General features: G+C 43.1%; 1 protein-coding gene across 1 annotated transcript in view; it reads right to left on the bottom strand.

Annotated features, from left to right (window-relative positions):
- Nucleotides 1-1,752: 1,752 nt before the first annotated feature.
- Nucleotides 1,753-11,733, bottom strand: part of pax2a (paired box 2a) — a 31,384-nt gene continuing 21,403 nt past the window's right edge. The window contains exons 8-9 of the mRNA XM_067236612.1: nucleotides 2,919-3,146; nucleotides 1,753-1,857 (exon numbers count right to left, since the gene is read on the bottom strand). Coding sequence (XP_067092713.1) covers nucleotides 1,753-1,857; nucleotides 2,919-3,146 — 333 coding nt within the window. The remainder of the gene's footprint in view (nucleotides 1,858-2,918; nucleotides 3,147-11,733) is intronic.

Genomic DNA, 11,733 nt, shown 5'->3' with positions numbered 1-11,733 from the left:
AAATGTATATGTGAGGAATGTTTATTTTAACGATTGAAAACAGATAACGCTACATCATAGACCACTGTAGTATGTGTTGCCCGGGAAACACAGGCTAATGTCATGATGCTAATACTTCAGTGAAATAGTAGACTACTGTTTCCGAAAGTAGATGTACTTCCTTAATAATATCAGCTTATATTGTACATTACACATCACAATTGTGTGTCATATCACAAAGTAAAATGAGTAAATAGTTATCACCCTGGCCTCTTTTCTTGTGGCGTTTCTGCAGCTGCCTTGCAGTAAAGCTATAGTTAGCCTAGCTATCCCCCAAGTTAACAGATGTGAAACGAATGTTGTGGCAAAGGTAGTCACGCGTGTTTTCGTGACGTTAGTGACGCAGTGACGTTAGTAACGTCAGTGACTGTGGCTAGCAAATTAGCCACCGTTAGCTTCACTTTTCGCCACAAAAACTTAACTTACGCTTAAACCATGCAACGGAACGTAAATTCCAATAGAAGCAACTCAATCGCTACCAAGACGAAACTTTTGACACCTACGTTGTCTATGTAGGCCAAGTATTTACTGAGTTTTAGGGGGGCAAAAAGAAATAAAAATAATAATAATATATATGTGAGAGAACAAAGGTTGTGCTCTCGCCGAAGGCTTGAGCACACCCAATAATACAAAGGCTGTCTTATATTCATACAGTGTATGGACTTGATTTCCCCACTACTAAGATATAGCTCCTGACAATATAAACACAACCTTAAAACATGATCGACCCTCTTCCATATGATAATGAACATCTATTGCTGTGTATGATATTCTACAGTGAATCCATGCATTGCAGACAGTGTCATATTTAAATTAGGGTTCACTGGTGTCCTTGTCAGTGCTCTGGTGCCATGTGTTATTCCATTTGTTGACACTATTTATGTTGTATTAAACACCTGAAAATGGATCGTAGTTTTCTTTCATACAGAATGGGAAAGGGAAATGGTGTTTTGAGGGTGTCCAGTGCGCCATAAATTGGTGTGTGTTTTGTGCGGGATAAGGAACACTGAAACCCAAGATGTATTTTCTTTGTTTGAAAAGCGTTTTGATCTTTCAGTTAAGGTAGAGTTCTCAGCTTCTTCCATCAGTATCCGGTTGTGTATTCATTCTAGATAGTTAAATTTGCCTTTAACAGACTATTATGACCAGCCATCTGGCAGGGACCATAATCAGGGCTGAGTTTTGAATCCGCTCATGGAGATGTTATCATCGATGGCATTATGCTGTCTGTCGATTATGGGATGGCCTGACCTCAGTTACCTAGTTACCCATTTTGAATGCAGGTCAATAATTGAAATCTGAGGAGGCAAACATGCCACTCTTATTGAACACGCCGTCTCAGTGAGCAAGGTAAACTGGAAATGGCGTGTCAATGTTGTTTGACTCATATTAACGAGAGTCAAATGGAGGTTATTTGTACTAACACATGCACTTGGTTTTACACATTCCGATGAAGAGCTACAATGTGACTAAAGTACTTTCTTTAACTAAGGAACGCCTCATCCCACTGCCACCTTTTACATTCTGTCACGTAGGGGGCTTTGAAAGTAAAGTTAATGTATATGAAAAGCCCTGTGAAAATCTCGTTTTCTTCATTGGCTCGTTCAAAGGCGTCTTTTGTCTCCTGGAGGAGCCTTTTGTCTCCATATTAAGTGAGGTTCTGTAGGGGTTTCAACAGCATCTTGACTCCCCTAAGCTGAGGAGCAGCTGAGGTTAAGTGGTCTCCTCGCTCACGGCACCCATCTCCTCGTCGCCGTGACAGCTGGGGACCAGGCCGTTGCCATAGTTACCGCCCCGCTCCCCCCAACCCATCCACCGCTACCTCCACGTTCTGTCGAGGTGCCCTCAGACTGCTCATTTGAGACAGATTCCCCCTCCCATTCAGGCAGGAAACAACGATCTGTGAATCACTAAACTCTCAACATCCAGGTGATTTCAATCTGTTTCCCCCTTTTCCCTCTAATTTAGATTTATTTTTTATCTCCTTTTTTGGTAGAGGCAATTGTATTCTGTCCAAAACAACTTCTGAATGTGGCCACCCTCTTTTCATGCCATCCTAAGTTTTAATTGTTCTCCAGTGTAACTGCTCCAATAAAACGGAGAGCAGTTTTTTGGAACGGTAAAGTTAATTCCCCTCCCAGCAGATAAGTAGATTTCTGTTTGTTTTGTTCATCAGAGATGGAGGAATTCCAATAGATAAGTCAGTGATCAGGAAAAGTGTTCCAAATATTGTTTTCCAATAACACACTTCACACCTCCCGAGTTTCATATTTCATAAGATGCAAGTCATGATCATTGACGACTGATAGCTTATTGAATGGACCTTGAATGAAAACTTCAGCTCTCTCTCTGTTGATTTAATCAGATTTCAAATCAAAGCTCTTCTAGTCATGATGGGAAAGGAACTTCGGAAGCGAAAAAGATACTGTAAAACCTGTGTATGTTAAGGTAAGATATTCGAACCACTAAACTAAATGCTAATGCAGTATTGTACCTAAACAAAATAAAAAGTTATACAAATATAAAAAAGTGACAAATCAAACCATCCTGATTAGTTTGACAGGATACATCCTGCATTTAAAAAATTTACAAACTATTTTGGATACTTTTAAGAATGTGATTTATGAAATTTTGTACAGCACAGTTTTGTGCATGGTGTATTGATTTGAAGCTGGGCATGTCAGGTTGACGAATAAACAGTGTGCCCGTGTTATCGACTGACTGTCATTGGTTGTCATGTGACATAAATGTATTAATTAGCGCTGTTTTAGATATGGCAAAAGACAGATGGGAGTAGACAGATCTTGTATCTTGTGTTCTGTGGTGCGGGGTTTCAATGTAATTTTTTTAATATGCAAAAATGGGCAACAGCTGAACACCTGGATGTTCTGGTAATGGTGGTGCATCTCTGGATCACCTGCAGGTCTCTGTTCCCACTCTCCTACATGGTAACCTTCTGGTTGCTTCCCCCTCACTCCCTCATATTTGAAATCTGGACCATGTGAAAGCCAGGCGAGACAGGGCCTGGGGAGTGACAAGGAGGTGGGGGCGTAGGGGTTGAGGATGGGAGGTGCGGGGGACAGAGAATGGACGACCAGCAGGCCCCACTGGAGGCCCCAGACCAGCAGGCTCAGATTAGGGGACATTTGTTCCACAATATTGCTGCCTCCTGCTTTCCCTAGGCTGGCGTGCTGGCACAGAAGGTACCGGCAGATATTTGGGCAGCGGCCAAAGCCTTTCCTTGCTGGCGGGCCACCTCACTGGAGCTGCAGGTGCATGAGGAGGGTTCCCCACTGCTTCCTCAAGAGGTCCGTGGCCCCACAGGCTGACGGAACAAATGCTGTGGCCGGGGAAAATAAACTTATCTCATTTGGATGACAACACGTAGCCTCGGGTTACTACGTTGTGTCCACCAATCTTGAGAAACAAGTCTGGTGGGTCAGTAGCTCATCCTCTGTCACGAGGGAGAGAGGGGGAAGTTTTGTACATTAGAGATTCTTATGGTTGCTTATGGTAGTTGATGTTTTGTGGGTATGACATTTAAAGTTGGATTATTTTGGCTTGTGTTCTGACCGTCTTCTTAAATTGAGAAACAAATGTTGTATTGTGACCAGCAGATGAAGATGAGGAAAAGCCTTCAGTTTGAGAAAGCAAAGACCTCAGGTCTCCGGTGCGGTGTCTAAGGGAGGATTGAGGAGGTATTCTCAGTGGAGGTATCTTCTTCTCCCACACCATGAGTTGTGCCGCCCCCGGTCTGTGACCTGGCCCTGACCCTCGGGCTGAACCCCATCACACAGAGGTGTTAGGGTGCCACCCGGAATGATGGATCACCCCTCAGTTTCCCCTGATCTTCACATCCCAGCCAATCCCAGCCTCACCTCCATGTTACCAAAATGATCAGTGATGATTGGAGGGCTGGGTATTCAGATGATGGATGAAGGCCCACAGAGGGGCTTCAGTGAGGCGGGGGGGGAAGAAGAGAGAGGAGGGACCCCTGCTAAGCTTTCTGTCTATTGATGGTTTCGGGACTCGTGTCTTTATCATAATTAAGTGGAGACACTTAGCCCTGGACTGAAGGGGGTCTCCTGGTGGATCCTCAGGGAGAAGGAGGGTTACCCCCCACACACACACACACCCCTCAGGGATGCCGTCCCACATTGCCTGACCATATCACCAGATGATATGCTAATGAGAGTGACCTCAGGTCGGGCTGGGCCACTCCCAAGTGTGAGGGACGAAGGCCATGATGAACTCGAGGAGAGACACTGGGGCCCAGGGCCGCTTTAGCTGGGTCTATATTTGAGTTTGACTGCCTTATAATCAGCAGACCACACGATTTAACAAGACACAGCTAGGAGGGGAAATAGAGTTGTGGAACGTCCATTCCAAGAATAACACCCAAGACAAATTGCAAGTCCCCCAAAAATGCTCATTCCTTCAACAAAAAAAACGTCTTAATATATACAATAAAATATAAAAGTAATGCAAATAATAATGTATGCAGTTCCATCTGTAGGGAGAGGAAGGGGGGGGGTGACTGGTACAGCTGTGGCTGTGAAATGCTCTGAAGTCAGGCTCTGTGCCATGTCTATATAATGCATGCAGTGCCTTAGTCCGGCCTTGGATTTGGGTAAGGCGGTCTCGAGCTCACATGAGTGCATGCATCAGGGAGCATGGGTACTCATCCAAACCCCACCCAAAAGCCCAGTCCCCCCGGTGTGGGGAATTACTGGGCCTCTCCCGGCTTCTGGTAACCCCTTCATTATCCACACACCAATGGGTCCGGATCAGATTCAACCCTTTGGCAGGGGGAAGAAAATGGAAATAGGTAGGCAGTGGTTGCAGCCCCATGCATCTGAACAATGCCTCAATGTTTAAGAAATGGCCTTGTGGATGGGGAGTGATAGGGTTCAGTTGTTGTTGAAGAGGAGCGGGCCCCACAGTTTTGTCTGTGAAACGCGTCTCCTGATATGGGATCACATCCAGACCCAGTGACTGTAATTATCAGATGTGTTGCAGAGTCCAATTAAAGGACAATTAGTCTACAGCTGTGTTCAGCTGGTTGGACTCTCAGAGCTGTGTCCTCATCTCAATCCACAGTGGACAGTGGTCATGATACAATGTGTCTCATTTGGACATTGAAACCCTCTTCATTCACCTCTTCATGTTCACACATCCATTCTCCTTTGTCATACCGTATGACAGGATTATCACCTCCTGGCTCAACCAAACCTTTTCCTCCTATTGTAACAATATTTTTTCAAATCGAAGGTGTTTATTTTCCTGTTCTGGCTTTCATTTTCAAATGAACCTTCCAATGGACCCCATCTGTCCAGGGGAACCCCATTAAGCAAGGCTCTGTTTTCTCATCTGGGAGACAAACACAGAGGGACGGACCTCCGGATGCACAGACCTCTCCTCTCCAGCCCACCAAAACTGGCAGCTATACCAAGAAAGCAAAACTCATATGAGGTAAGTAAAAAAAAATAACTAGAGGATTTCATTATGTGTGGCTAATTATCTAGAAATCCGAGGCTGCCCCTCTTCTGGACTGGAGAATTACAAGGATTGATCTGGTAAATTTCTTTATCACCTGGGCCCCTGCAAGCACAGCAACCCAGCAATCAGGCTTATTCCTTTTAATTGACACAGGATGAGGGGAATCTTGATGCTCTCTGTTGGCCCTACAATACCAGTGGGGTGCAGCACAGACTCCGGGAGGGGGGTGAGTCTGAGGTCCCAGATTGGCAGAGACATGTCTCTGAATGTTTGTAAACCATTTTTTATACCTTGTGGTTGCTGATAAGGTCCGTCCCACGGAGGTCCGTCCCTCTGTGACATGCTTGCGTGTAAAAAGGGCTATACAAATAAACTTGATTTGATTTGATAACAGGAGTATGCTTTGAAAGAAGCTTCAATAGATTTGTGTTTCAGCAGAGGTTGGAGAACCAGATCTCAGTCTCCCTGAGGACAGGGAGGACACTTTGGGACTTGATGCTACAGAAGCAATTAGCATATTCCTGTATTAGAGGAGGGAAGCGTGACAGTGTTTTCGAACATGTCAGTATGTATGATTAAAAGGCAGATTTTAATTAGAGACATGTTAGTTCGTTATACTAAATGGATTAACATTGCTTGTCTAAGGATATGTTTAACATTTATGTCCATTGGGGAGTTTAACTAGACTCAATTTTTCAATGATATTGGCAGATCTGCAAACCTAGATTACTGCTACACAAACACAGATTTAACAACAAATACATTGCAAAGATAGATTTTATGAAAATATATGAAAAACTTTGGCAACAATTTACTCTAAGGTGACATTAACTACCATGTAACTATATAGCAAAACCTACATAAAAGACATAGCTACTGTAGGAATTGCAATGCCATGAAATGCTATGAAGTGTTAGCGATTCAGGTTATTGCAAAAGTGTAAGAAGGAACAGTATGAGGTAAGGATGTAATGGGTAAAGCTTGATTCATGCTTGATGCATCCGCAATATTTGCGAGGGTCTGCTAGGCCAAAGTAACGTCACACTAGCAGATACTCCTCTTTTGCGAAGGTCCGTGCAGTGGTTTTTCATCTGTGCACACTGTGGAGAAAATTCGTAATTAACCGAGTGACTAAATTCAGTTGAGTTCTGGATTTAATAAGTATTATCAATCTGCAGATTGGGTGGGAAAACCAGACCTCAATCATGTATCTCACCGCTCTGGAGGGCGGAGGACCATCTTTTATAGGGCACAAGAATGTAAACATAGATAGTGACAGTCAGGCAGTAATGACGTTACAACAGTCTCATAGAAAGAGTTTCACAGCTCCCAGCCCATGACCACTCTCAGGGCATAGGTGGTGTTCTCCCTGTCATCATCACAAGAGACGTTTACACAGTACTTTCTCCTGACCCTGAACATCTATTCAACCTGACAAATAGACACAATCTACTCTTATCAATAGCAAACTCACATGAAAACATACTAACTAGTATCAAATGACTAGTTTTATTGATTGGTGAAAGTTATATTGATTAGTGAATACATTTTCTAACTACACAGACGCAGACATACAGAAATAAATGATTAATTCAAGGAAACCAAGCTGTACATGTGAGTTTACGATACACTGCCCCCTACAATTTAGGAGAATGTGAGTTTGCCGCAGAGAGGTAGGGGATCGCCTTTGTGCAGAAAGCACAACCGAGCCTTAAGTGGGTGTTGTGAAGGAGCAGGAGAAGGTTGTGTAACCAAAACACGATCAATATTAACATACACTTACTCCTGAGTCCAACCTCCCCACACCAAGTTTCACTTGTGTAATAACTTGTACAGCTAAACAGCAAAGATAATACCTACATAGCAGTTAATATGTAATTACACCGTGGTTGCCATGGGGATTGCCATGTAGTTCCATGGTAGGTAATGTAACCTTCATGTAAAGTATAGCCAAAAGTTTTTATACTTCCCAGCTCTGAAAACTCTGCTCAGAACTAGTGCATTGAGCCAAGCCGCCACGGTGGACAACCCTCTGTACCTCCCACCACCACCACCCATCCTCTAACTCTGAGGGTTAATAAGAACAGATTTAAATCTGTAAGCCCTGACAGTACACTTTCTTTCTCACCGTGTGCAGGTTCTGCATGGCTGTTTGGATCAAAGAGTGGTTATCTGTGCTATTGAGCTGTCCTGACCTCTGTCTTCTCTCATTATGGGATGGACAGCGAGACCCCCCCCCGCCCCCCCGCCCCCCCTTCTCCAAAATGCAAAGTGAGGTAAAAAAAAAAGGAATTTAAACAAATAAAAAAAATAACACCTTGCATGTCATGGACAACTGGGAATTGATTTTCCATCTGCTGCGTGGACAGGATGGTAGAAACTGGCGCTTCTCCACACATTTGAATAACTCGGCTTTAGTCTCTGTGTACGACTCAGCAAAGTTAACATAAATGTGTTGTGAAATACACTCATGTTCTTGTAGGCTTTGTAATTGCTTTGAAATAAATAAATAAAATATTTGCCTCTGGCCGCAATGTATCTCCAGAAACATTATGATGTCTTAATATGACAGAATTTGTTTCGAGGAGTTTCTTATGGATGGTAACCAGGGGATTTCTGGGTAAAAGGACATTTTGGGAACCCGCAGCTGTGTTTTTATATTTCTGGTGCACCTGCTGTGATTACAACACCCCTGCAAGGATTATCTCCAGGGATTTGCGGTAACAAATGCCCTAAAGAAAGGAGTAAAAACTGTGCACAGCCTGAGTTGGTGACCTGTAGGTGCATTTCTGGGGTTCTCACTTGAATGACTGGTACTCTTGAATCTCAGATGAGCTCAGCAACAGAGTTGTTTTAATGTGAGTTTCGGATCAAATCAAACCAAAAGATCAAACGAAAGATCAAACACAAAGACCTTTAATCAAATGCCCAAATACTTTGGAGGCAACATGATTCCCTGCTCTTCAGAAGTAAAATATTATGTTCAACAGACTAGAATATCACACACCTCTACTGAATGTCACTTAGCTCTGTCTCTGTACTGTTTCTCGGCCTACTGTGCCGGTTCTTGATTAAAATGTTGACTTTTTTGCTGGGTAATAACCTGATTAATGTAATTGAATGTAAAAGCCCGTAGCTCAGCACCAGCACTGATCACAGGAGATGGATTAGGAGAGAAAGCTTTCAAATTGAATACATTTCTCCCTCTTCAGCCTGTTAATTGTACCGTTTACCACTACCTGAGTCAGTGACCACTCCTATTTAGTTTCTCTAATGATGATGCACAGTCTGCCCCAGCCACAGATAATTAAAAAATCCACACCCCCACCCAACACCACCTCACCACTCCCCGCCAGTCTCTCTCCGTCTTGAGTTTTGGGTTGCATTGACAGCCCACACCAGCACTAAATATTGAGCTGTCTCCTTGGCAGTGTCTTGGCAGCAGGCCCTCCTAGGCTGTAAAGCCTTCGACTCGTGTATTTTCTTGTGGAGGGAAGTGAAGTAAAGTCTTTCGCTGGTGATTGACACTGGAAATGTGGGGAGCTCCCTCTCGTGTTTTTCCTCCGTTGGGGTAGTTGTTGAGAACAATTCTGACTCTTGTCTGGTCTGGTTTGACACAAGTTTGAAGTCGTTCTTGTATAACACCATGTTGTCACTGTCATCAGGATGACATTTTATGTTTTTTCTATGTTTTCTACTGTGGAGGACTTTGATACGAGGAGCAGGCCTGGCTACAGAGAGCTGACTAGGGGCCTCCCAAGCTCATTTTACCATTCCACACACAGCTTCAGGCTAAGTGACATCAAGCCTCATTATTTTCATCACATGCCACATTTGTAACCTGTTCGCTGGTAAATTGTAATGAAATAGGCTGATGCCCCCTTCCAGAAACACACTCACAGAGACAAGACTCTCAAGCAAAGTACTGTGCAGGGGTTAATTGACCCAGTACTTCCGCGCAATGTTCCTGAGTGGCTTCGGGGTCTGGAGTACAGTAACACACGTCAACAGCTGACAAGACAGAATACATTGTGTTGAAGATGCCACAAGCGGTCACCAGCCTGCTTTGTGTGCGTGCAGGGAGATACTATGTTTTTATTTGGAGACGTGCTCAGAACTAGTTAACCTCATCAGGGCAAACAAATAAGATCAGGTGGCTCTTTAATGAACTCATTTCATTTCTGCCTAGATGACTCAGTGACCTACTTGTCTCTCCTCACTCAGAGAGAGAAAGAGAGAGAGAGAGATGGCCGCCGTGGAAGAGGGTACAGGCTCCCAAAGAGAATAACACTACAGAGAATTAGACTGCTTTGGGATTATTGTTTTATTTGTAATGTTTGTAAAGTCTTTGTAAATCTCATACAGATGTAACTATATATCTTTGAAACATTCTTTGCTTCCAGTACCTTGTTATCAAAGCATGTTTAACGATAAAAACTGTCACCTCAGAACATCTAAATACAAATGTGTATTTTCATGTTGAAAATATGAAATCCAATTTAGGTTCTTCACAAAAGGACAATAAAATGTAAGCAGTTGGGCTGAAGAAAATTCATATTGGTTGGAGAGCAAGAGACAAAACAGCCTCTCAATTTATGCTTCCACCCGTCTTGAGCATATGCTGAAATAATTAGAAGGGAAAAATCTCTTGCTTATACAAACTTACTCTCGCCATAGAAGGAGAGAGAAAAAACTGAGACAAAGGCAAGAGACCCCCATAGTGCATGGGTCTCCTCTTCCTGTCATGTGTATTCCTGTGGGGTTTCACATGACAAAACGCAGAAAGTTGTTTTGTCCCTATGCCTGTCATGATACACCCCTTAACCGGAGTGTGTATGTATGTGTGTGTCGGTGTGTGTGTGTTCTTGTTCTTGCGCTGGCATGTTATCTTGCTGTCGTCCCTGTCAGCCTATACTCTGGCACCTGCTCTCATGTTCCTAATTAGTCTCATTTAATTAATTATATTCTGCTGCACATCTCTCCTCTGTTATTATGTTCTCTCTCTCTCTCTCTCTCTCTCTCTCTCTCTCTCTCTCTCTCTCTCTCTCTCTCTCTCTCTCTCTCTCTCTCTCTCTCTCTCTCTCTCCCTCCCTCTGCTCCTTTCCAGTTCCATTCACTTTAAAGTGGGAATTAGGCTTCCTCTGCCCCATGAGATCCACATGTTAGCATGTACAATTCTACCACTGTGGCAGGCCCATGTCATACAGAGAGCAAAAACAGCATGATGAGAGTGGATTTGTGCGCTGTCTGGTAGATATAGACTTAAAGTAAAGCTCTTTCCCTTAATAGGCTGCTTTTGACAGCTGTGATATTAGCCCATAAAAGGTTGTAGTGAAATACTTTAATTGCTAATAGGTGATTTAGAGTGTAGGCACTAGGTTTTAGGAATACATTTCCCTCTTGAATATTAATTATTGTATTGAAAGATCCAGTAAAGTATGTTGAAAAAAACGGTATGTTTAAAGAAAGTATGTTATATTACTGCACACATCAATATGGCTGCTGTCTTGTCAGTTTAGTACAGTTGTATGTCCCATTCTATAAAGTAACTGACTTGCAGGTGCCCACGTCGTCTTTAGTGAGAAAACCAAGTCAAGTTGGACCAGTGGTGAGTAAACAGAAGTCAGGAAAACACTTTACCCCCGACAGTAAGTCTAAGCACCTCTTTCTTCTCCGTTAGCTTTTCTACCCCATTTGTCAGGTTCACTTCGGTTGTGTGCCAGTGTTGTCTATTAGACCAATTCTCACTGTGGTCAGCATTACAGTAGGGGGGCTCTCGTGAGAGAGAAAGAGAGACAAAGAGAGAAAGAATGAAAAGAGAAAGAGACCCATTTACCAATTTGCTCTCTGGAAATTTGGACTGCTGGACTCCAGGGCAATAAGTCATCATTTAGTTCAAATTGAAAAGTTGTCTAATTGTAAGATCTCACTCTTTCTTTTGTTTCTTTTTCTTTTGTCTCGGTGGGCTCGACAGCAGTGCTCCTAATCAAGTGTGAGTTTTTTTGCTTACATCATTATGCTTTGTGCACATAATTCTGCAATATTTGCACATATCACTACCATGAATGATATTCCCAGGTATGAAAAAAAAGAAAACTGCAATCAAAAATCTATTACATCCATCACCTTTTACCAGCTCTGACAAGTATGTCACTAGATAAGGTGTGATAATACCTTCAGCCAAGTGACACCTGT

Source organism: Osmerus mordax, chromosome 5 (genome assembly GCF_038355195.1).
Source record: "Osmerus mordax isolate fOsmMor3 chromosome 5, fOsmMor3.pri, whole genome shotgun sequence".
In the NCBI taxonomy this organism is placed as follows: Eukaryota; Metazoa; Chordata; class Actinopteri; order Osmeriformes; family Osmeridae; genus Osmerus; species Osmerus mordax.
The sequence above is the reverse complement of the archived record's forward strand: the minus strand, read 5'-3'. Positions and strand labels throughout refer to the sequence as shown.